The sequence below is a fragment of the Styela clava genome, chromosome 10 (genome assembly GCF_964204865.1).
Source record: "Styela clava chromosome 10, kaStyClav1.hap1.2, whole genome shotgun sequence".
NCBI classification, from domain to species: Eukaryota; Metazoa; Chordata; class Ascidiacea; order Stolidobranchia; family Styelidae; genus Styela; species Styela clava.
In genome coordinates, this window is record NC_135259.1 from 6,512,897 (window position 1) to 6,538,250 (window position 25,354).

At 33.7% G+C, this 25,354-nt stretch overlaps 3 protein-coding genes and 1 non-coding gene across 9 annotated transcripts; all 4 read right to left on the reverse strand.

The window, feature by feature from the left end:
* On the reverse strand, positions 1 to 2,891 carry LOC120337904 (uncharacterized). 2 transcript variants are annotated; one of them, XM_078116928.1, is made up of 4 exons: positions 2,490 to 2,891; positions 1,726 to 1,854; positions 1,077 to 1,656; positions 1 to 912 (listed from the first exon to the last, which is right to left on the reverse strand). In XM_078116928.1, exons 1-4 carry the CDS (start codon positions 2,852 to 2,854, stop codon positions 892 to 894), a joined length of 1,095 nt encoding a protein of 364 aa, XP_077973054.1. In that variant the 5' UTR covers positions 2,855 to 2,891; the 3' UTR covers positions 1 to 891. The 2 variants fall into 2 exon arrangements, with proteins under 2 accessions (XP_077973054.1, XP_039261742.2); XM_039405808.2 differs by having other exon boundaries at positions 1 to 1,656; positions 2,490 to 2,890.
* Positions 2,892 to 10,059: 7,168 nt separating this feature from the next.
* LOC120337696 (uncharacterized) lies at positions 10,060 to 14,616 on the reverse strand. 4 transcript variants are annotated; one of them, XM_078116938.1, is made up of 4 exons: positions 13,607 to 14,002; positions 12,843 to 12,971; positions 12,194 to 12,773; positions 10,060 to 12,029 (listed from the first exon to the last, which is right to left on the reverse strand). In XM_078116938.1, the coding sequence occupies exons 1-4, from the start codon at positions 13,969 to 13,971 to the stop codon at positions 12,009 to 12,011; spliced, it is 1,095 nt and encodes a 364-aa protein (XP_077973064.1). In that variant the 5' UTR covers positions 13,972 to 14,002; the 3' UTR covers positions 10,060 to 12,008. The 4 variants fall into 4 exon arrangements, with proteins under 4 accessions (XP_077973064.1, XP_039261501.2, XP_077973063.1 ...); XM_039405567.2 differs by adding an exon at positions 14,493 to 14,616 and having other exon boundaries at positions 10,066 to 12,773; positions 13,607 to 13,882; XM_078116937.1 differs by adding an exon at positions 14,322 to 14,439 and having other exon boundaries at positions 10,066 to 12,773; positions 13,607 to 13,882.
* A 4,352-nt stretch (positions 14,617 to 18,968) lies between these two features.
* On the reverse strand, positions 18,969 to 23,123 carry LOC120338065 (uncharacterized). 2 transcript variants are annotated; one of them, XM_078116972.1, is made up of 4 exons: positions 21,358 to 23,117; positions 20,589 to 20,717; positions 19,940 to 20,519; positions 18,969 to 19,775 (listed from the first exon to the last, which is right to left on the reverse strand). In XM_078116972.1, the coding sequence occupies exons 1-4, from the start codon at positions 21,720 to 21,722 to the stop codon at positions 19,755 to 19,757; spliced, it is 1,095 nt and encodes a 364-aa protein (XP_077973098.1). In that variant the 5' UTR covers positions 21,723 to 23,117; the 3' UTR covers positions 18,969 to 19,754. The 2 variants fall into 2 exon arrangements, with proteins under 2 accessions (XP_077973098.1, XP_077973097.1); XM_078116971.1 differs by having other exon boundaries at positions 18,969 to 20,519; positions 21,358 to 23,123.
* A 1,354-nt stretch (positions 23,124 to 24,477) lies between these two features.
* Positions 24,478 to 24,593, reverse strand: LOC120338549 (U5 spliceosomal RNA). The gene has a single exon (XR_005569125.2). It is a non-coding gene; the product is annotated as a U5 spliceosomal RNA (small nuclear RNA).
* Positions 24,594 to 25,354: the final 761 nt, after the last annotated feature.

Sequence of the window (25,354 nt, forward strand, 5' to 3'; positions counted from 1 at the left end):
TATGACATACTTTCGCGTTTATTAAAACAACATAATATAAAAAACAGATATAATATGTACAATTGCTTGTAAATAAGCGTGATTAGATTACGGGTGATTCGAAAATAGGCCACGGTGCGTATCCGGTGACAGGAAATTAGACACACAGGCAGGAAAACAGCAACATGAGTATGAACGCGTTACTACAGATACAGCAACATGTTCAGTAACAGCATGATATAAAAACGAATCTTATTCATCATATTACAAGTTTTACCAAATTTTTTAGGAGCGTTGATAAGATTCTTTAAGTCTGTTATTGTCTACATATATACATATTTATACATCTGTATGTATGTGTACGTGTGTACACAGAAAAGATTTTTCTGAATTTCCTGAAAAAATTAGAGACACATAAATGGGATGCTATACATACTTTACACCGACGTAATAGTTTAACAGCTGATTAATGTGTTAACTATGCTGTTATGTTTTATTCATCAGATGCGCAAAGCAAGTTGGTAAACGTGTCACTGACAACAATATTAAAATAGTTTTTCAGAAAATCTAATTGAAACACAATTTTCTACAAAATATGTACAAATGAGTGTACAGACCTTATAATAAGGTGGTTCACTTCAGTACACAATACCAAATTGGCACAGCTTTTGAAGTACTCATTGTACATTGCATAAACGTATTGATAAAGAGTCAATACCTAGACCCAAAACACGGAGTATCCTCTCAAAAAAGGCAGCTAAAAAGACTATAATCAAATATTATGATCATACAAATTAATATATTACAAGATACGTAGTTCAATTGTTCAACTGTGATATGTAATCAAGGTAATTGAGTAAAAGTTGTACTTTCATAATATTTGCTCCTAGACCGTGATGTGCTCCATCATAACTATGAACTCCTGATGTAAGACTGTAAAAATCGAGTACAGGAATATTATGAGCATCGCAATACACTTTCATTTCCCTAGAAAATTGTTTACAAACAATATTACCGTTTGCCGCATGATATGCTTTTGGTTTTAATATTCCATTGGAGTCAGGGTACATAAAAATGATATGTGGCCATCGCCTCACCTTTATAAAATTTCCGAACTGAGTATTAATTTTGTCAGAATTCTTGTAATAGTCTTCCAAATAATTGATTGCTGCACTTAAAAACTTGTTAATCGTCACTTTGGATTTACAGCCGTCGTGTCCACCCTGACCAAGTAGAATAACTGAACCAACTTTTCCTGCCAACTTTTTCACCAAACTTAAGAGGTCATTTGCAGAAGCGTGATTTGCATATTCATTTATACTTATAAGTGGCGTACGAGGTCCACAGAACGGAGTTTTGTCAACGAGCATGTCTAGTATATTTCCACCACCTGTTCTGCATTCTGTCCAGTAGAATTGATCAACACTTACACATAATTTTTTGAACTTATCATCGTAGCGTTCCAGTAAAAATCCATACGTTGGATCGGACCTTAGGGTCAAAATAAAACCTCGTGACATTTTTCTCACAAAAGAATCACCAACAAAATATATTTGAGAGAATCGATTGACAACTTCACAAGCTTGGGCTGCTGTGTAGTTCCTTCGTCGACATGAAGAATCAAATGGAATCCAATCACTTATTTCAGCGTGATATATCTTCCTGGTATCGACGCAACTAAAATGTAATTGTTTTGCGTTCTATAAAATTTAAATTGGACAAGAAGAATTACTAACCATTACCTACCTGGGGCAGTCACAAATGTTCCCACATTGACCATCATATATGTCGCTGCAACAGGGTTTTTTACTTTTTGCATCGCACCAACTTCCAGCTGGAGCTGCCCATGCATTTCCTTCCGGCTTTGACTGAACACTAGAAATTGAATATTAAAACATTATTTTGAAAACTTCCTAAACTGGCGTTTTTTTGGTAACCTTAAAAATGATTTTCACGGTTTTTAAATGGGATTCAACTCAAAAACACTCAAAGTTGTTTACAAAATTCGTAAACATTTCTGATAAAAATGAATTTATATTGGTGCCCGCGCTTGTGTGGTTATATTGCTTATCTTCCCGACCAAAATGCGGCGTCGCATTTACTAATCAACATCCCATTGTCAATAAAGATGTTAGCAACAGTTGACATAAACATCGAAATAATAGAATTACAAACTTCCAGCAAAGCAACTTGGTGGAAAGTATTCCATCAAGTGGGAAATCGTTGAAACCAGCTTTTCAAAGCAATTTGGTTGGCAATTGTGAATAAAACTGAGATCTAGGATTGAGAGTCATTTTTTGAATAAAAATTTTCTTATGTTATTCCGACTCTGTGGATTGCCATGTTTTGTTGAGGGAAATACTGAAATGTTATCAACAATACGATAAATTATATTCGAGATAAAGACTATTCTGCAATGTGAAGTTTAATCAATATCTCAATTGATCTACTGCAAGCCTGGACAAAACTACAAAGGCAAAAAATCTAAGAATTTTCATGAAAGTATTTACTTATTAAATCCACACTTGTTATCATCTCTCCATAATCGTGTATGTATTCCTCGTTTGATGCGAAATTCAGCTAAATAGGAATCCAATTTTTTTTCTTCATTCAGTAATTTCTCATATTCTTGCTCACTTACATTATAACTATAGATCTTTTTCACCCACTGACCATTGCTCAAATTGAACAAGATGTTTTCACAAAACAGATGATTGTATGTCAAGTTCACTGTTTGGTTCTCCGTGTAATCTTCATGCAACACAAGTTTCGAAATAGCAGGAGGACTATAAGATAGATAAATGAAGTATGAGGATAGACAAACAACTACAATCCCAAAAATAAAGCGATAGCTGGAAACCAATCGTTGTGACATTGTATACTTTCTAAAATGGTAAAAACCGAATTTTAAATAGGTGTAGTGGTAGGACAATATAATTAATCAGAAAAAAAATTATAGTATATGTGTAACGGTTAAAAGTACTGTTTGCGGTATTTCCTTCAGGTAGTTGAAAATTAGAATCTTATTCAACCTTTCACTAATATTATTCTAATTGCCGGTATACAAATCTGCTACTAAATATTGCTATCTCTAATACATTGGTTGCGTCTATTACTCGGCGTGATACGAATACGACAAATATCTACAATAAAAAGAAAATAGCATTCGTCGCGGATGCTTGATCATTAAGAAATTTTTAAGATAGAGATTTGATGATTACCTATGTAGATCTACAGCTTTTCGATCTTATCGACAAGAAGGTCGATATTAAATAAATTAAATATAGATATTTGTAACTGCAGATATGTATAAATCGAAATCTGCTCTGTGATAAAAATTATATCTGCCCAAAAACGTGTTACGTCTCTTAAACGTTATTAGAACTCAATGTATAGCTCACTTTTTGCATCGCACCAACTTCCAGCTGAAATTGCTCACGCATTTCCTTCCGACTTTGTCTGAACCCTAGAACGTGATTTGATATTTTATGCTTCGATGCCCAGAAAACTAAATTAAAACTTGATCGTCTGAGCAATGTAGTTTCAGATAGCATTGGCAGGATTCTTTGAAGTCTACACTCATTATATAATACCGACAAAGTTTACTAAAAGTAATTAGACTAGCTGACTTCGCAAGAAATATTTTAAAACATATTTTTGAAAACTTCCCAAACTGAAGTTCATTTAGTGACATTGAAAATTATTTTCATGGTTATTAAATGAGGATTCAATTCAAAAAACACTCAAAGGTATTCCTAAATAATCTTAAATATTTTTAGCAGAAATGAATTTATATTGCTACGCGCGCTTGTATGGTTATATTGTATAGTCCAGTGGTTCCCAAACTTTTTTGACCATCGCCCCCCAACAGTAGTTTGTACAACTTCATCGCCCCCCGGCACTACAAAAAATGTAAAGTCAGAAACGAATATATTACTGACCAAATAAGAAGACAAATCATAGTTTATAACTTTATAGTGTTTTTTAATGAGCTTGATGAGCTTGGTGTTCTTCAGCTTGTTTTTTATTATATCTAAAATTACCCAGTTTATTGATAGAAAGGCGATTTCGTTGTTTTGATAGCAATAGTAGCGCGGCTGAAAACCCCTTTTTCATCATATAATAGGTCGGAAATTAGGCGGGACAAAATTTAGGGTTGCCAATCTTTTTCGAATCGCATATATTTTTTGAAAGTTAAAAACGGAACAGCGCGTGAAAACTTCGACAATTTGTGAATTCAACTCAGTCGTTTTATTAAAAAATCATTACAATGACATTTAATGTGACACTGTCTTGTTGCTGCATCACGCTTGATAGCTTTACGACGCTAAGATCGGAACATTTTCTAAATGGGCATCACTAATCTCAGTTTATTGCTTGTTCTTTGTGATGTTCATTTTCGAAAATAATTGTTTGCACAAATATGTACTTCCAAACATCGAAGTGAATATTTTCGCAAGATTTGTGAAATTTGGGTAAACATTTTCTTTAAGAGGATACATTCTTACAAAAATTATGCAGTGATGAATCTTTCGAATAGAATATGAATTTTAATTCCTTATTGCATTGCAATATATTCGACTATTTACTGCGCCATGGAACCCCTGCTTTCAGCATCAACTTTTCTTCGTGTTTCTATTTGTCTAATTATAATTAAATTGTAAGCTCGTTACACAAGTAGCTGTTCAATAGAATTTTTAGGATATAACAAAATTTAGTCTGAACGTGTCTCACGATAAATTCTGCTACGTAAACAAATGTAATTTACTCCTCGAGCGTAGATTATAAATAAAATTAATTCATCGTCATAACCGCCGTTTGGATGTTTCCCCGGGCATAGACCTCCTTGTTTACCTCGTGACATTGCCCAAGATGCAAAAATAAACGTAACAATGTCCCCCTTTCGCATCCGCTCAGACACACTCACTGAGACATGTTTTCAGGCGTGGTCGTGAACATTACCTCATTTTCGCGTTATATTCGTTAGTTTTTAGTTGTTTTTCGGAAATTTAAATATTAATCAAATAAGTCAATGATTACTTTGTCTTCCTAAAAGTGTAGAAATAGCTGTGATAGACTAGGCTAAAAAATCTTTACCGATACTTTCAAAAAACAGATTGTTGAATGGTATGAATTAGAATGATTGTTTGAAACAAATACCCCATTTTACAAGCAACAACTCGCGGAACTACTCTTAAAATAAGCACCGAAATTTTTTAAAATGGTAAATTATATAGGAAGAATTTTCCGCGGTCAAAGGTCGGGGAAAGGTCCATTCAGTGAATCGTCCCGGGCCAGATTATTTTACTCCGGCCGTATTTTGCCGACCACTGGGATACGCAAACTACCGTACCTTACTGCGAAGACGAGTCCAGCAATCCTTTCGCGTGTGATAATCGCCCACGTGATTCAAGCCAGCTGCGAATGCACACATAGTACAGAAATAAGTGCACGATGCACCGAACGAAAACAGGTTTTGTAAAATCGCCCCCCTATCGCCCTCTTCGACTTTTTCGCCCCCCTCTGTATCATTTTCGCCCACCGGGGGGCGATATCGCCCACTTTGGGAATCACTGTATACCAGGGGTGGCCAACCTGCTTTCGATCGCGATCGACTAAAATCTTCAAAAATACCTCGCGATCGCTTAATCGGTAATAAGGCCATACACAAAAACGAAGGAGCACTGAATACGCAGATATTTGCACACACACATACAAAAATTCTACCGCTGCCATTAGCTCAGCTCTGCGGTCGCATTATCAATGAAATTGCCACAAAAATTTGCATTTTTATGTTTCATTCAATTTGTTAATTTGGTGTTTCATCATTTATCTTCGTATCATACACGTTAGATCTAGGGCCTGTCCTTTTTTTAGTCGTGAGTGTTTTCAATTCCTCAAAAAGTGTCTATGTATTATATAAACAGCGAATAATGAATATTCTCAAACCATAAATGTTATATTTCAGACTACAGTATCTAATTTACAATTTTCTTTGAGTCGATTCTTTGCTCGCTTGGAATTAGAGGAAAAAATTGGGCATTCTGGTGCCACAGCTACCGTTGCGAATAAAATTTATCAAACTACTTTTGGGTGAGAGACAATAACTTTTGCACAGTTCAGAAATTGTTGCAGAATCGTTTGCCAGTCAAGACAGGTGGTATTCAGTTCGTTCATTTCTAAAACTTGGCAGCAGTGAAAGTTGCATTTGTCGTATATGATCTATCGTGCTTGTCCATACCAAATTACCGCATGTGTATATGGTATTTTGCGCATGTATACAGCCACTATATTCTTCCCATTTTAAACACACAACAGGCGCTGTATGAAACAGTGTCAAGGCAATTTTTGGGGGTATGTTATTCAACTTACTCAACATCAGACGCGATCGACTACTCGAGACGTGACGATCGACCGGTAGATCGCGATCGACGTGTTGGCCACCCCTGCTGTATACCATCGTTATCAAAAGTCCGCGTCGCATCTATTTATCTAGATCGCATTGTCAATAAAGATGTTAGATACTGTTGACACAAACAAATCGTTTGGGCAAGCATATTATTGAAATTTGGTCAGCAAAATGAATAGAACGGAGATACAGGATTAGGAGTAATTTTGTGAGAAGATAATTATTTAAGTTTTTTCGACTATGCGGATTGCCATGTTTTATTGAATTTAATATGGAGATGTTATGAGCAATACGATAAATTATAATCGGGGAAAGGACTATTTTGCAATATCGAGCTTAATCAATATCTCAAATGATGTACTGCAAGTCATGACAAAACTAAAAACGGCCTAAAAATCTAAGAATTGTTATAAAAGTATTTACTTATTCAATCCAAACTTGTTATCATCTCTCCATATTCGTGTACGTATTCCTCGTTTAATGCGAAATTCAGCTACATAGGAATCCAGTCCTTTTTCTTCTTTCAATAATTTCTTATATTTTTCCTCATTTTTATCAAAACTATAGATTATTTTCACCCATTGACAATTTCTCAAGTTTTACAAGAAGTTTTCACAGAACAGGTGATGCAATTTCAATTTCACTGTTTGATTCTCTGTGTGATCTTCATGCAACACAAGTTTCGAAATATCAGAGTGATAGATATAAGATAGATAAATGATGTATGAGTAGGGTTTTGTTTTTTATCAATTCTAAAAAAACATCGTGTTTTAAAAACAAGGGCTTGTTTTAAAACAATTTATTCTGTATTTTTTGTACTTTTCATTGAATTATCCCTGCATGCATCGCCGCGAAACTACGCCAAAACTTTGCATTCTGGCAGCTGCACACGCAGCCGGAATTATAATTTTAAAAGGGTAAGTAAAAATTCTTATCCTGAATTCAACTTCTATTGAGTACATTTATCACCACTTTTGTATCTCCACCAAAGCCATAAGATTTCAACCGGAATGTTTACCCGAGATATCAGAGAGACGTTTTGAGTAATAAAAATCATGAAACTTAGCTCACGAGCCACTACAAGAGCAATTAGATTAAGGGCAGCCTTCGGCAACACGAGTGGGTTGCAATAATGAAGAATATGGTTACTTCGGCGGCAATCTACTGATATAAACGATGAGACATCCTAGCATAGCCTATGCTAATTGTAAGAGTCCTTTGGTGCAAAGACGCCACAACTAATCTGTTATTAAGCCATAATATGGATTTCGAGTTCATGTATTGGCATTTTTCTCCTAAAATAAAAAATATATGTAATATTATTACGGTTAATACTGTTCGGTTAGTTTATGCTTAGCATACTTTGTTTTCAAGGTTGAAGTGATAGAGTTTTTAAAGGTTATACGAACTCATTTATTCGATCGCATTTCAATTTTCGCAAGGTGGTTTCGTAGTGGCAGGGTCGTTCACGTAATGGCTTATCGGTTGCGTCTTACTGCGCAAACCACTGAACTATACAGCTTGAGAAGGTGTGTATGAGCCTCTATCGATATTTGTGGCGTTTTGACGTATTTTTTGCAAATGAGGAGCGCTTGGCAAGTTTTTACATCCATTTTTCTTCAACCTATTTAATACAGAAAACTCAAATAGTACAGCCATTTTAAACAAAACAGGCAAAAAAAAATTGATCTGAAACAATTGTTTTAAAACAATTCTTTTCGAACAAATCCCTATGTATGAGGATAGAAAAATAACTACAATCCCAAAAATAAACCGACCGCTGAAAACCAAACGTTGTAACATTGTATATTTTTTGGAATGGTAGAAAGAGAAATTAGATGTTGTGGAAGTGACAATATATTTAATCATAAGAAAATTGTTATATTTATGCATAGCGACAGCGTTTTAGATCTTATGGACCAAAATGGAGTCGGGTTTCATCTTTCCGGTATCAAATTAAATATATGTAACTGCAGATATTTATTATTCGAAATCTGCTCTGTGATGAAATTATTTCAGTCTAAGAACGTATTGCATCGCTTAAACCTTTTTACGCTACTAGTGCTCGAACATATGTTCAACTTGACAAATACAATGTCCACAATTCTACAAAAATGACGATATCGAGCGCTAATAACATGAAATGTGTTTCAATAAAGTAATTTGATGATCCTCAAATCCGTATATCTTCTCTGGAGAAGGTTGCTGTTCATAAGTAATTTCATCTTTTTCAACGGGTGTTCCAACTCGATGAGTTCACCTTGTGCATTAACTATGTAGTTTTTAGACGTAGATTCCAATAAATTTCTAATTCATTCAGCATTGTGTATAAATTAACGGATAGTCAATTTTAACCAATACTCCATAATTAAAATGATAAATGGAATGGAAAATAGCAAAACACGTCTTATTTTTGATTATGTACATTTGTTCCGAATGACACTGGTAAATATGACACGTAAGCATGTGTGGATTAGAATTTGACGAATGGATTTGACTGGAATATTGGCCTCGCAAATTTTTTTCGTTTTGCAATGGAATCCTTACGGTTGTAATTTTTATCTCAAACTGTAGGTACGTTGAGGACACCAACCATGACTGAACCAAACATTTGCAAACAAATTTACCTACTAACAATATGTATTCACTGGTATAATTGACTACCTCGTTTAAATCAGCAACAACTGTTCATTGAAATATGTGAATGTAGTTTAACAATAGATTACTAAGCATCCGGTAACTTTTCAGTTAAACGGGTTCCGAAATGTAGTTTTTTTATCACCATTGTTTTTTTTTGTTTAATTTGTATCATCACATTTTCTCACTTTTCAAATTGTATTCGGACCGGAGTTTGGAATCAACATGAATCTATAAATTCATTTTCTGATTAAGTTGCTGAAAACTTAGGATCTGATTTCATTTTAAGTTTGGGTTATCCATATTTGTTGGGCATCCTCATGAACTTCGGCAAATTGTAAAATTCAATGAAATGTACATTCCCTTTATGTTTATTGCAAAACTGTTAGAGAAAAATGGAATTAAAAACGAGATTCACGTTTGTCGATGATCCTCAAATCCGTATATCTTCTCTGGAGAAGGTTGCTGTTCATAAGTAATTTCATCTTTTTCAACGGGTGTTCCAACTCGATGAGTTCACCTTGTGCATTAACTATGTAGTTTTTAGACGTAGATTCCAATAAATTTCTAATTCATTCAGCACTGTGTATAAATTAACGGATAGTCAATTTTAACCAATACTCCATAATTAAAATGATAAATGGAATGGAAAATAGCAAAACACGTCTTATTTTTTATTATGTACATTTGTTCCGAATGACACTGGTAAATATGACACGTAAGCATGTGTGGATTAGAATTTGACGAATGGATTTGACAGGAATATTGGCCTCGCAAATTTTTTTCGTTTTGCAATGGAATCCTTACGGTTGTAATTTTTATCTCAAACTGTAGGTACGTTGAGGACACCAACCCTGACTGAACCAAACATTTGCAAACAAATTTACTTACTAACAATAGTATTCACTAGTATAATTGACTACCTCGTTTAAATCAGCAACAACTGTTCATTGAAATATGTGAATGTAGTTTAACAATAGATTACTAAGCATCCGGTAACTTTTCAGTTAAACGGGTTCCGAAATGTAGTTTTTTTATCACCATTGTTTTTTTTTGTTTAATTTGTATCATCACATTTTCTCACTTTTCAAATTGTATTCGGACCGGAGTTTGGAATCAACATGAATCTATAAATCCATTTTCTGATTAAGTTGCTGAAAACTTAGGATCTGATTTCATTTTAAGTTTGGGTTATCCATATTTGTTGGGCATCCTCATGAACTTCGGCAAATTGTAAAATTCAATGAAATGTACATTCCCTTTATGTTTATTGCAAAACTGTTAGAGAAAAATGGAATTAAAAACGAGAATGCAATCTATTGCGTCGGTATGACGTTTAAGTCAATAAATACTTTATTTATTTCTTAATTAAACATATAATTAAAATCCTACAATAGCAACAGAATTTTATTATCTGTAAGTGTCAATCAGAACGTTCTGTAAAAATAAATATGATCAACAACGACAAATTCATTCTTGATATTTTGTTTTACCTCATACCGACCGGGAATTAAAATTCTATCATCTTCATGTCTTTTAGCGGGCCATGTTAAAATTATAGATGGAGTGATCTTAACTGACCTTGCGATTTAACAGCAGGGTCTACTTAAGCAAAGGTTAAAAAAAAACATTTCTGATATGTTGACTTAAATAAAAGGTTACAATAGTCAAAAAACCTAAAACATACAAATCATTCCCCGGGACGGCTAAGAAAACGACAAAACTAACAATCAAGTATATATGGATAGATATATGACATACTTTCGCGTTTATTAAAACAACACAATAAAACAAGAGAGCTACGCACAAATCAGTCAGTCATGACACTGACTAAAATCCGTGTTCCCATGGATAAAAAATAATACAGCAAAATTTTAGACGAAATATCAAATTTCATAGAATTCACGCAAAATTTTGAAATAAATAAAAGTAATAGCCTTCTAGCGAAGAAATTAATCTTTAACCACTGAAAATTTCAAAGCAATTGGTCAAGTATTCGAAGAGAAAAGCGATTTTTTAAAAACGTGTCAAAGAACAAGAACAACAACAACATAATATTGAAACGATCGTTATGGCCACTAAACGTGTCCAATAAATACATAAATGTACAAATGCTTGTAAATAAGCGTGATTTGAATTTCGAAATAGGCCACGGTGCGTATCCGGTGACAGGAAAATGAGACACACAGGCAGGAAAACAGCAACATGAGTATGAACGCGTTACTAAAGATACAGTAACATGTTCGGTAACAAAATGATATAAAAACGAATCTTAGTCAACATATTACAATTTTTACCAAATTTTTTAGGAGCGTTGATAAGATTCTTTAAGTCTGTTATTGTCTACATATATATATTTATACATCTGTATGTATGTGTACGTGTGTACACAGAAAAGATTTTTCTAAATTTCCTGAAAAAATCAGAGAAACATAAATGAGATGCTATACATACTTTACACCGACGAAATAGTTTAACAGCTGATTAATGTGTTAACTATGCTGTTATGTTTTATTCACCAGATACGCAAAGCAAGTTGGTAAACGTGTTTCTCTATTTTCTTAGGAAGATAGTGAATGAATATATTAAAAATGTTTATGATATCACTGACAACAATATTAAAATCGTCTTGCAGAAAATCTAATTGAAACACAATTTTCTACAAAATATGTACAAATGAGTGTACAGACATTATAATAAGGTGGTTCACTTCAGTACACAATACCAAATTGGCACAGCTTTTGAACCACTTGGTACATTGCATAAACGTGTTGATAAAGAGTCAATACCTAGACCCAAAACATGGTGTATCCTCTCAAAAAAGGAAGCTAAAAAGACTATAATCAAATATTATGATCATACAAATTAAGATATTACAAGATAAGTAGTTCAATTGTGCTACTGTGATATGTAATCAAGGTAATTGAGTAAAAGTTGTACTTTCATAATATTTGCTCCTAGACCGTGATGTGCTCCATCATAACTATGAACTCCTGATGTAAGACTGTAAAAATCGAGTACAGGAATATTATGAGCATCGCAATACACTTTCATTTCCTTGGAAAATTGTTTACAAACAATATTACCGTTTGCCGCATGATCTGCTTTTGGTTTTAATATTCCATTGGAGTCAGGGTACATAAAAATGATATGTGGCCATCGCCTCACCTTTATAAAATTTCCGAACTGAGTATTAATTTTGTCAGAATTCTTGTAATAGTCTTCCAAATAATCGATTGCTGCACTCAAAAACTTGTTAATCGTCACTTTAGATTTACAGCCGTCGTGTCCACCCTGACCAAGTAGAATAACTGAACCCACTTTTCCTGCTAACTTTTTCACCAAACTTAAAAAGTCATTTGCAGAAGCGTGATTTATATATTCATTTATACTAATAAGTGGCGTACGAGGTCCACGAAACGGAGTTTTGTCAACGAGCATGTCTAGTATATTTCCGCCACCTGTTCTGCATTCTGTCCAGTAGAATTGATCAACACCTACACATAATTCCTTGAACTTATCATCGTAGCGTTCCAGTAAAAATCCATACGTTGGATCGGACCTTAGGGTCAAAATAAAACCTCGTGACATTTTTCTCACAAAAGAATCACCAACAAAATATATTTGAGAGAATCGATTGACAACTTCACAAGCTTGGGCTGCCGTGTAGTTCCTTCGTCGACATGAAGAATCAAATGGAATCCAATCACTTATTTCAGCGTTATATATCTTCCTGGTATCGACGCAACTAAAATGTAATTGTTTTGCGTTCTATAAAATTTAAATTGGACAAGAGGAATTACTAACCATTACCTACCTGGGGCAGTCACAAATGTTCCCACATTGACCATCATATATGTCGCTGCAACAGGGTTTTTTACTTTTTGCATCGCACCAACTTCCAGCTGGAGCTGCCCACGCATTTCCTTCCGGCTTTGACTGAACACTAGAAATTGAATATTAAAACATTATTTTGAAAACTTCCTAAACTGTCGTTTTTTTGGTAACCTTAAAAATGATTTTCACGGTTTTTAAATGGGATTCAACTCAAAAACACTCAAAGTTATTTACAAAATTCGTAAACATTTCTGATAAAAATGAATTTATATTGGTGCCCGCGCTTGTGTGGTTATATTGCTTATCTTCCCGACCAAAATGCGGCGTCGCATTTACTAATCAACATCCCATTGTCAATAAAGATGTTATCAACAGTTGACATAAACATCGAAATAATAGAATTACAAACTTCCAGCAAAGCAACTTGGTGGAAAGTATTCCATCAAGTGGGAAATCGTTGAAACCAGCTTTTCAAAGCAATTTGGTTGGCAATTGTGAATAAAACTGAGATCTAGGATTGAGAGTCATTTTTTGAATAAAAATTTTCTTATGTTATTCCGACTCTGTGGATTGCCATGTTTTGTTGAGGGAAATACTGAAATGTTATCAACAATACGATAAATTATATTCGAGATAAAGACTATTCTGCAATGTGAAGTTTAATCAATATCTCAATTGATCTACTGCAAGCCTGGACAAAACTACAAAGGCAAAAAAACTAAGAATTTTCATGAAAGTATTTACTTATTAAATCCACACTTGTTATCATCTCTCCACAATCGTGTATGTATTCCTCGTTCAATGCGAAATTCAGCTAAATAGGAATCCAATTTTTTTTCTTCATTCAGTAATTTCTCATATTCTTGCTCACTTACATTATAACTATAGATCATTTTCACCCACTGACCATTGCTCAAATTATACAAGATGTTTTCACAAAACAGATGATTGTATGTCAAGTTCACTGTTTGGTTCTCCGTGTAATCTTCATGCAACACAAGTTTCGAAATAGCAGGTGGACTATAAGATAGATAAATGAAGTATGAGGATAGACAAACAACTACAATCCCAAAAATAAAGCGATAGCTGGAAACCAATCGTTGTGACATTGTATACTTTCTAAAATGGTAAAAACCGAATTTTAAATAGGTGTAGTGGTAGGACAATATAATTAATCAGATAAAAAAATTATTGTATATGAGTAACGGTTAAAAGTACTGTTTGCGGTATTTCCTTGGCTAGGTAGTTGAAAATTAGAATCCCATTCAACCTTTCACTAATATTATTCTAGTTGCCGGTATACAAATCAGCTACTAAATATTGCTATCTCTAATACATTGGTTGCGGCTATTACTCGGCGTGATACGAATACGACAAATATCTACAATAAAAAGAAAATAGCGTTCGTCGCGGATGCTTGATCATTAAGAAATTTTTAAGATAGAGATTTGATGATTACCTATGTAGATCTACAGCTTTTCGATCTTATCGACAAGAAGGTCGATATTAAATATAGATATTTGTAACTGCAGATATGTATAAATCGAAATCTGCTCTGTGATAAAAATTATATCTGCCCAAAAACGTGTTACGTCTCTTAAACGTTATTAGTACTCAATGTATAGCTCACTTTTTGCATCGCACCAGCTTTCAGCTGAAATTGCTCACGCACTTCCTTCCAACTTTCTCTGAACCCTAGAACGTGATTTGATATTTTATGCTTCGATGCCTAGAAAACTGAATTAAAACTTGATCGCCTGAGCAATGTAGTTTCAGATAGCATTGGCAGGATTTTTTGAAGTTTACACTCATTATATAATACCGACAAAGTTTACTAAAAGTTATTAGGCTAGCTGACTTCGCAAGAAATATTTTAAAACATATTTTTGAAAACTTCCCAAACTGACGTTCATTTAGTAACATTGAAAATTCTCTTCATGGTTAATAAATGAGGATTAAATTCGAAAAACACTGAAAGTTATTCCTAAAAAAATCTTAAACATTTCTACTAGAAATGAATTTATATTGCTACCCGCGCTTGTATGGTTACCCTCGTTATCGAAAGACCGCGTCGCATCTATTCATCTAGACCGCATTGTCAATAAAGATGTTAGATACTGTTGACACAAACAAACCGTTTGGGCAAGCTTATTATTGAAATTTGGTCAGCAAAACAAATAAAACAGAGATACAGGATTAGGAGTAATTTTTTGAAAATATATCCATTTGAGTTTTTTTGACTCTGCGGATTGCCATGTTTTATTGAATTTAATATTGGGATGTTATCAGCAATACGATAAATTATAATCGGGGAAAGGACTATTTTGCAATATCAAGCCTAATCAATATCTCAAATGATGTACTGCAAGTCAGGACGAAATTCACAACGGCCTAAAAATATAAGAATTGTCATAAAAGTATTTACTTATTTAATCCAAACTGGTTATCATCTCTTCATATTCGTGTACGTATTCCTCGTTTAATCCGAAATTCAGCTAAATAGGAATCTCATCCCTTTTCTTCTTGCAATAATTTCTTATATTCTTCCTCATTTTTATCAAAACTATAGATCTTTTTCACTCATTGACAATTTCTCAAGTTATACAAGATGTTTTCACAGAACAGGTGATGGAATTTCAATTTCACTGTTTGATTCTCTGTGTGATCTTCATGCAACTCAAGTTTCGAAATATCAGAGTGACTATAAGATAGATAAATGATGTATGAGTAGGGTTTTGTTTTTTATCAATTCTAAAAAAAACATCGTGTTTTAAAAACAAGGGCTTGTTTTAAATCCTTTTTTTTCTGTATTTTTTATTGAAATACTCCTTGTATCGCCGCGAAACTACGCCAAAACGTTGCATTATGGCAGCTACACACGCAGCCGGAGTTAAAAATGTACGTAAAAATTCTTATTTTGACTTCTACTTCTATTAAGTACATTTATGACCACTTTTGTATCTCTTCATAAGATTTTAACCGGAATGTTTATCCGAGTTATCAGAGAGACGTTTTGAGTAAGAAAAATCCTGAATCTTAGCTCACGAGCCTATACTACAAGAGCAATTAGATCAAGGGCAGCCTTCGGCAACAAGAGGGGGTTGCGATAATGAAGAATATGGTTACTTCGGCGGCAATCTACTGATATAAACGATGAGACACCCTAGCATAGCCTATGCTAATTGTAAGAGTCATCTGATGCAAAGACGCCACAACTAATCTGTTATGAAGCCATAATATGGATTTCGAGTTCATGTATTGGCATTTTTTGCATAACATAAAAAATAAATGTAATATTATTACGGTGAAGACTGTTCGGTTAGTTTATGCTTAGCATTCTTTGTTTTCAAGGTTGGAGTGATAGAGATTTTGAAGGTTATACAAATTCATTTATTCGATCGCATTTCAATTTTTGCGAGGTGGTTTCGTAGTAGCAGGGCGTTCACGTAATGGCTTATCGGTTGCGTCTTATTTGAGAAGCTTGAGAAGGTGTGTATGAGTCGCTATCGATATTTGTGGCGTTTTGACGGATTTATTGCAAATACGGAGCGCTTGGCAAGTTTTTACATCCATTTTTCTTCAACCTATTTAATACAAAAAAATCAAATAGTACAGCCATTTTGAACAAAACAGGCGAAAAAACAGTTGATTTAAAACAATTTATTATTCGAAATCTTTGATGAAATTATGTCAGCCCAAGATCGCTTAAACCTTTTTTACGCTACTAGTGCTCGAACGTATGTTCAATTTGACAAATACAATGTCCACAATTCTACAAAAATGACGAATTTGAGCGCTAATAACATGAAATGTGTCTAAATAAAGGTATTTTTTTTGCTATTTTTATCAAGACATTACTTGCTCGGCCTTGGATTTGGACCTAGGGTTTGAAACCTGGCTTTTTTTTATTCACGTTTGTCGATGATCCTTAAATCCGTATATCTCCTCGGAGAAGGTTACTGTTCATAATGAATTTCATCTTTAACAACGGGTGTTCCAACTCGATGAGTTCACCTTGTGCATTAACCATGTAGTTTTTAGATGTGGATTCCAATAAATTTCTAATTCATTTAGCATTGTGTATAAATTAACGGATAGGTAATTTTAACCAATACTCTATAATTAAAATGATAATTGGAATGGAAAATAGCAAAACACGTCTTATTTTTGATTATGTACATTTGTTCCGAATGCCACTGGTAAATATATGACACGTTAGCATGTGTGGATTAGAATTTGACGAATGGATTTGATTGGAATATTGACCTCGCAAATTTTTTTTTTGCTGTGGAATCCCTACGGTTGTAATCGAAGGCTGTCTTGATTGCCTATTTTAAATTTTTATCTTAAACTGTACGTACGTTGAAGACACCAAACCTGACTGAACCAAACATTTGCAAACAAATTTACTTACTAACAATATGTATGGACTAGTATAATTGACTACCTCGTTTAAATCAGCAACAACTGTTCATTGAAATATGTGAATGTAGTTTAACAATAGATCACTAAGCATCCGGTAACTTTTCAGTTAAACGAGTTCCGAAATGTAGTTTTTCTATCACTATTGTTTTTTTGTTTAATTTGTATCATCACATTTTCTCACTTTTCGAATTGTATTCGGACCGGAGTCCGGAATCAGCATGAATCTATAAATCCATTTTCTGATTAAGTTGCTGAAAACTTATGATCTGATTTCATTGTAAGTTTGGGGTATTCATATTTGTTGGGCATCCTCAAGAACGCCGGCAAATTGTAAAACTCAATAAAATGTACATTCCATTTCTGCCTATTGCAAAACTGTTAGAAAAAAAAATGGAATTAAAAACAAGAATGCAATCTATTGCGTTGGTATGACGGTTAAGTCATTAAATACTTTATTTGTTCCTCATACATATAATTAAAATCCTACAATAGCAACAGAATTTTATTATCTGTAAGTGTGAATCAGAACGTCCTGTAAAAATAATAAAAACCATGATCAGCAACGACAAATTCATTCTTGATGTTTTGTTTTACTTTACACCGACCGGGAATTGAAATTCAATCATCTCCATGTCTTTTAGCTGGTCATGTTAAAATTATAGATGGAGTGATCTTGACTGACCTTCAGATTTAACAGCAGGGTCGACTTAAGCAAAGGATAAAAAGAAGTATTTCTGATATTTTTACTAACATAAAGGATTACAATAGTCAAAAAACATAACCTTTTGTACACTTCCCTTTTACACCGTTTAGTGTCGAACTTGAATTTGAGCTTTGCTGTTTCATCAGAAATTTCAACGGATAAGTTTTGTCTCTTAATATGATGTTTATTAGGCATATCAAAATGCTACGCTCACATTCGTGAATTTTATATATTGCAATATATTTCATATATTGTTTTATTTGAGCCATTGTCATTTTCATGTTTTGAAAAAACAAAAATAGTCTGCATTATATTTACAAACACCCTGCAAAGAAAGTGAGTGTTCTCTGTATCTTTCTCTCACACTACTTTATAATTATTATCTGCGACCCAATTCTGGTGGCCATAGCTGTTATTAAACAAAGCTCAAAGGTTGTCTTTAGGAATTTTGTCATAATGAAAACAATTCATAGATTGACTAATTTAAGTATAACTAACCGCCAATAAAGTGTCTGTTTAGTTGTTTGAAACGTCGCTAAACAGATTTTGGGGTAGCATTTAACGACCGCATGCAATTGAAATCATGAATGCGTCTTCATCTTGCCTTGACTCACATCGACATTTGCGCAAAGAGTTGGAGATGTTATCTAGCTTTTTTAACGCCTATATGAATCATAGTGTGAAAGAAAGTAGACATTGGATGCATAGCAATTTCAAGCTATAGTAAATAAAAGATGATAATCTTATATTATGATAGCTTCAACAACGAAACGGTCGCATCGTGATTGATATTCGTCTGTGAACAAAAAAATAATAATTTTACTCCTCGCTTTCTTTGTAAATGTACCTGGTACATTGACTGAAAAATGAACTGATCTGGTTATACTGAAAATTCACCAGATACAAAAATTTTTAGCTGGTATTGTTAGGTTTAACTATACAATATAAACCAAACTAATGTTTTATTCTCGAAGGAAAATGAGTCACACAGGCAGGAAAACAGCAACATGAGTATGAACACGTTACTACAGATACAATGATATAAAAACGAATCTTATTCAACATATTACAAGTTTTACCAAATTTTTTAGGAGCGTTGATAAGATTTTTTGAGTCTGTTATTGTCTATATATATATATTTATACATCTGTATGTATGTGTACGTGTGTACACAGGAAAGATTTTTCTAAATTTCCTGAAATAATCTGAGACACATAAATGAGATGCTATACATACTTTACACCGACGAAATAGTTTAACAGCTGATTAATGTGTTAACTATGCTGTTATGTTTTATTCACCAGATACGCAAAGCAAGTTGGTAAACGTGTTTCTCTATTTTCTTAGGAAGATAGTGATGAATGTATTAAAAATGTTTATGATATCACTGACAACAATATTAAAATCGTTTTTCAGTAAATCCAATTGAAACACAATTCTCTACAAAATATGTACAAATGAGTGTACAGACATTATAATAAGGTGGTTCACTTCAGTACACAATACCAAATTGGCACAGCTTTTGAAGTACTCAGTACATTGCATAAACGTGTTGATAAAGAGTCAATACCTAGACCCAAAACATGGAGTATCCTCTCAAAAAAGGCAGCTAAAAAGACTATAATCAAATATTATGATCATACAAATTAAGATATTACAAGATAAGTAGTTCAATTGTTCAACTGTGATATGTAATCAAGGTAATTGAGTAAAAGTTGTACTTTCATAATATTTGCTCCTAGACCGTGATGTGCTCCATCATAACTATGAACTCCTGATGTAAGACTGTAAAAATCGAGTACAGGAATATTATGAGCATCGCAATACACTTTCATTTCCTTGGAAAATTGTTTACAAACAATATTACCATTTGCCGCATGATATGCTTTTGGTTTCAATATTCCATTGGAGTCAGGGTACATAAAAATGATATGTGGCCATCGCCTCACCTTTATAAAATTTCCGAACTGAGTATTAATTTTGTCAGAATTTTTGTAATAGTCTTCCAAATAATCGATTGCTGCACTCAAAAACTTGTTAATCGTCACTTTAGATTTACAGCCGTCGTGTCCACCCTGACCAAGTAGAATAACTGAACCCACCTTTCCTGCTAACTTTTTCACCAAACTTAAAAAGTCATTTGCAGAAGCGTGATTTATATATTCATTTATACTAATAAGTGGCGTACGAGGTCCACAAAACGGAGTTTTGTCAACGAGCATGTCTAGTATATTTCCGCCACCTGTTCTGCATTCTGTCCAGTAGAATTGATCAACACCTACACATAATTCCTTGAACTTATCATCGTAGCGTTCCAGTAAAAATCCATACGTTGGATCGGACCTTAGGGTCAAAATAAAACCTCGTGACATTTTTCTCACAAAAGAATCACCAACAAAATATATTTGAGAGAATCGATTGACAACTTCACAAGCTTGGGCTGCTGTGTAGTTCCTTCGTCGACATGAAGAATCAAATGGAATCCAATCACTTATTTCAGCGTGATATATCTTCCTGGTATCGACGCAACTAAAATGTAATTGTTTTGCGTTCTATAAAATTTAAATTGGACAAGAGGAATTACTAACCATTACCTACCTGGAGCAATCACAAATGTTCCCACATTGACCATCATATATGTCGCTGCAACAGGGTTTTTCACTTTTTGCATCGCACCAACTTCCAGCTGGAGCTGCCCACGCATTTCCTTCCGGCTTTGACTGAACACTAGAAATTGAATATTTTAAAACATTATTTTGAAAACTTTTTAAACTGGCGTTTATTTAGTAACCTTGAAAATGATTTTCATGATTTATAAATGAGGATTCAACTTGAAAACACTCAAGGTTATTTACAAAATTTGTAAACATATCTAATAAAAATTAATTTATATTGGTACCCGCGCTTGTGTGGTTATATTGCGTATCTTCATTACCAAAATGCGGCGACGCATCTACTTATCAACACCCCATTGTCAATAAAGATGTTAGCAACAGTTGACATAAACATCGAAATAGTAGAATTACAAACTTCCAGCAAAACAGCTTGGTGAAAAGTATTCCATCAAGTGGGAAATCTTTGAAACCAGCTTTTCAAAGCAATTTGGGAGGCAATTGTGAATAAAACTGAGATCTAGGACTGAGAGTCATTTTTTGATTGAAAATATTCTTATGTTATTTCAACTCTAAGGATTGCCATGTTTTGTTGGAGGAAATACTGAAATGTTATCAACAATACGATAAATTGTATTCGAAGAAAAGAATATTCTGCAATGTGAAGCTCAATCAATATCTCAATTGATCTACTGCAAGCCTGGACAAAACTTCAAAGGCAAAAAATCTAAGAATTTTCATGAAAGTATATTTACTTATTAAATCCACACTTGTTATCATATCTCCATAATCGTGTATGTATTCCTCGTTTAATGCGAAATTCAGCTAAATAGGAATCCAATTTTTGTTCTTCATTTAGTAATTTCTCATATTCTTGCTCATTTTTATTAAAACTATAGATCTTTTTCACCCACTGACCATTGCTCAAATTATACAAGATGTTTTCACAAAACAGATGATTGTATTTCAACTTCATTGTTTGATTCTCTGTGTGATTTTCATTGAATACAAGTTTCGAAATAGCAGGAGGACTATAAGATAGATAAATGAAGTACGAGGATAGACAAATAACTACAATCCCAAAAATAAAGCGATCGCTGGAAAGCAATCGCTGTGACATTGTATACTTTCTGAAATGATAAAAACAGAATTTTAAATTAATGAAGTGAAAGGGGCAATATAGTTAATCATAAGAAAATTATAATAATGTGTAACGGTAAAAAGTACTGTTTGCGGTATTTCCTTCAGGTAGTTAGAAATTGGAATGTCTTTCTATCTTTCACTAATATTCTTTTAGTTACTGGTATATAAATCTTCTACTAGATATTGCTATCTCTACTATACCTTGGTTGCAGCTATTACTCGGAGTGATACGATTACAATAAATCTTAACAATAAGAAAGGAAATAGCACTTGTCGCGGATGCTTAATAATCATCAGGAAATCCTACAGATAGAGATTCGATGATTACCTATGCAGAGCTACAGGTTTTCGATCTTATGGACCAGAATGGAGTCGGGTTTCATCGTTCCGGTATTAAATTGAATACAGTATAGATAGATATCTGTAGTATATATATCTGTATATACAGTATAGATAAATGCAGATATGTATAAATCAAAATCTGCTCTGTGATAAAAATTATGTCAACCCAATAACTTGCTATATCCCTAAAACGTTATTAGTTCTGGAACATATAGCCATTTGGCAAAATACGGAATCAAAATTTACAAAAATTGCGCAATCGAGCGCTAATAACATGAAAGGGATTTTATGATATAACTCACTCTTTGGTGCAAATATTGAAAAATGTCAGTGGTATACATCGGATTCAAATGAAAATGCAATATAAATGCGAGCCTGCAGCCTACTTCAATGATCTAAACAAATGTCAATTCCGCTGTTAATTGAATGTTTATTTTGTGATGTTACGATAAACAGAAGATCTTTAGCGCCAAATGTAAACCTTGATTAAAGGATAATATTATTTCCAATTATCAGAAATTTTACTACCATATGGTCTATTAATCATCACAAAATGAAACCGTCGACACCATGCATAATTACTTTGCAGTCTGACAGTCTACAGTTTTAATATCAGAATACCAGCACATACATGTCTGCTTGAAATTAGCATAAGCTGAATATCCTGTACGGTCGTTGAATGTTTGTATGTTGATTTCTTTGAAAAACCAGATATATATAAAACAGACCAGCAAAAACACACAAACCAGCGTTAACAGCAGCTAGTTTTTGAGTTGCAATTTAGGATTTTCAGAGATAACTCCCACTTTGCGGGCAACTGTTCTGGCAGATATACTGTCAAACACGAGTTTCTTCTCAGGACAAACTTCGTTGACAATGGCTAATATGCATTCTTTCATGAACTCGACAAATGGTTTCATTCGTTTAGCGATGAGCGAACTAACAACCAATGTTGCCTTTGTAACTGATTCGATCTCTTTTTGTACACCTTATTTTCTTTAAAAAAAAAACTATTTTTTCTGATCAAGTCCACTTTTTAGATTCTCCATGTTTAATTTTCTCTTTTCTCCAACATATTCTTCGTATATGCTATGACAAATTTTGTAAATTGTAAATTCATTCATCACAAAATAAACTAAAATAAATAATTACAACTAACGGTAGGTTCGGCAAGTAAACGACTCCAGCTGACTCCTGCTTCGCTTGCGCCATTCATTACAAAACAAACGCCGCGTAACAGCCATTGTTACAACATAAATATATGTGCATACAGTCATGTTTTATGAAAGAAATTTATTTTGGAACACAGTAAGGTCGTCCAAAGGACTAAAAAAATTTGTTCGCGAACCGCAGTTTGTGGACCACTCGTGATCTGATTTGACATTTTTATGATCGCTACACCCAATCAGTCATGTGTTGTCTGATATGTCTTTCCACTACTGCATTTGATTACTTTTTAAAATGTCCAGATTTGACTAGTTTTTTAAATATGTTTAGAATCGACAAATTGCATTGCTTCTTGCTAAAGAGAACTTTAAAAGCAAAGTTATGAGTGCAAGTACGCCATATTTGAAATGCTCAATTAAAAGTATGCTAACTATGGATACCGAGCTCATGTCGAAATATCCCGGTAAGATATCAAGTCATTCACATCAAGGTGGGAATTGCAAAGATGTTAAACGCGGTATATTATCTAAGAAAAACCAGTGAAGTCATCTCGAAATGGTCATTGGATTAGTCTATGTTTTTTTTTAATTTTTAGTGGCCGTTACTTGGAGACGGAATGACAATTTGAGGTAATGAAGTTACGACGCTGATTATCCTTCATTTCTAGAATCACTTTTACTATAAGTGCTGTAAAACATTTAAAAGTAAATAAAATATCAACACTTAACAGTTGCTTTTTCGAATTAGTCAGTTTTTTGGCAATCCTAACTTGATCACCCAGAAAGTAAAAGATTGTGGCATTTTGTTAGATCTAGGAATCTGACTTTTTTACTGGATATGTGAAGGGTATTTTCCCGAGCTATTAATGTGCTGAGCTAGAGACGCGATATTTTATTGACAAATCAAGTAAATTGTTAGATCCCAGCTTGTGGTTTTATTCGCACGCTTTTACATACATTCTCTCTTTTTTTCTTCTGAGATGCTTTCGATGTAATAAAATGTGTCCGATCGAAACATGAGTTGCTTCATGTTTGGTATATTTATCAAGTTTATTATTAGTTTTGTAATCATTCAATCAAAATAATTGTAAATTGTATAGTTTTCTCCTGAACTTGTTAACGTTGTTTGGCTTTTCACATTATAATGTAAAAAAAAAAGTTGTGAACGCAAACCAAAAATCAACAGACATTAGAAACTGGAGAATATCTAAATTCTAAGTCATGATCCCAGTACCTCGTGGGCTTTAAAATCCGTGGAGACTCCCTGAATGCTCACTCCACGCGGTAACCTTCAGTAAAAGGCGAAAGATTTATGCGAAAAATGAAGCGAAGCCACAGCGGCTGCAATGCTCTTTTTGAAGGTAAATCAAGCCAATTGTTAATTCTTTTCACTATAAATTTTTGTGTTATGACGTCATCAAAATTAAAAGTTGCGCACCATCCGTGTTTGAGTGCGCAATCGCTGCGTTCTAGTGGTCCATGTGTCCATATACGTCTAGTTTTTAGTGCATCAAATATCCAATATAATAGGACTGAGAAAATAAAATTATGTTGCATGGTGTTACACTCAGTTATATATTTATTTGGTATAGTTATTATATAAATTCCCGTTTTCAAACAATACCGGACATATATATATATAGTGATTGTTTTCTTATATAATTGACATTTAAAATTCATCCAGATGATGAAAGCTGGGTAAATGTGCTTCAGTTATGTTTCCGATATAATTTAAAGAAGCAATGCTTATGAGGGAAACATTGCAGACCTATGTTTTAAAGTATTAACGTTGTCATGACGAAAGAAAAATTTTAGGCTCAATTTTCCGTAACTTTTTCAACACCCTGTATACTGCAACTATTCTGTTACAACGAAAATTACCCCCAGGTTTTGCGACAACAGAAAACTATAATAAGGACACAACAATACACGAGGAAATTTCACACTGTCGACAGTGTGACAAACCAGCTAAAAGGGAAGTTTCTCAATAGCAACTCCAGTGGTATGAATGTGAATATGGCGCCTACACAAATAAAACCCAATTTTAGCCATGGTCGTCTCAGCTGTTTTATCTTGCTCCTTGTTTTATAACGATAAATCG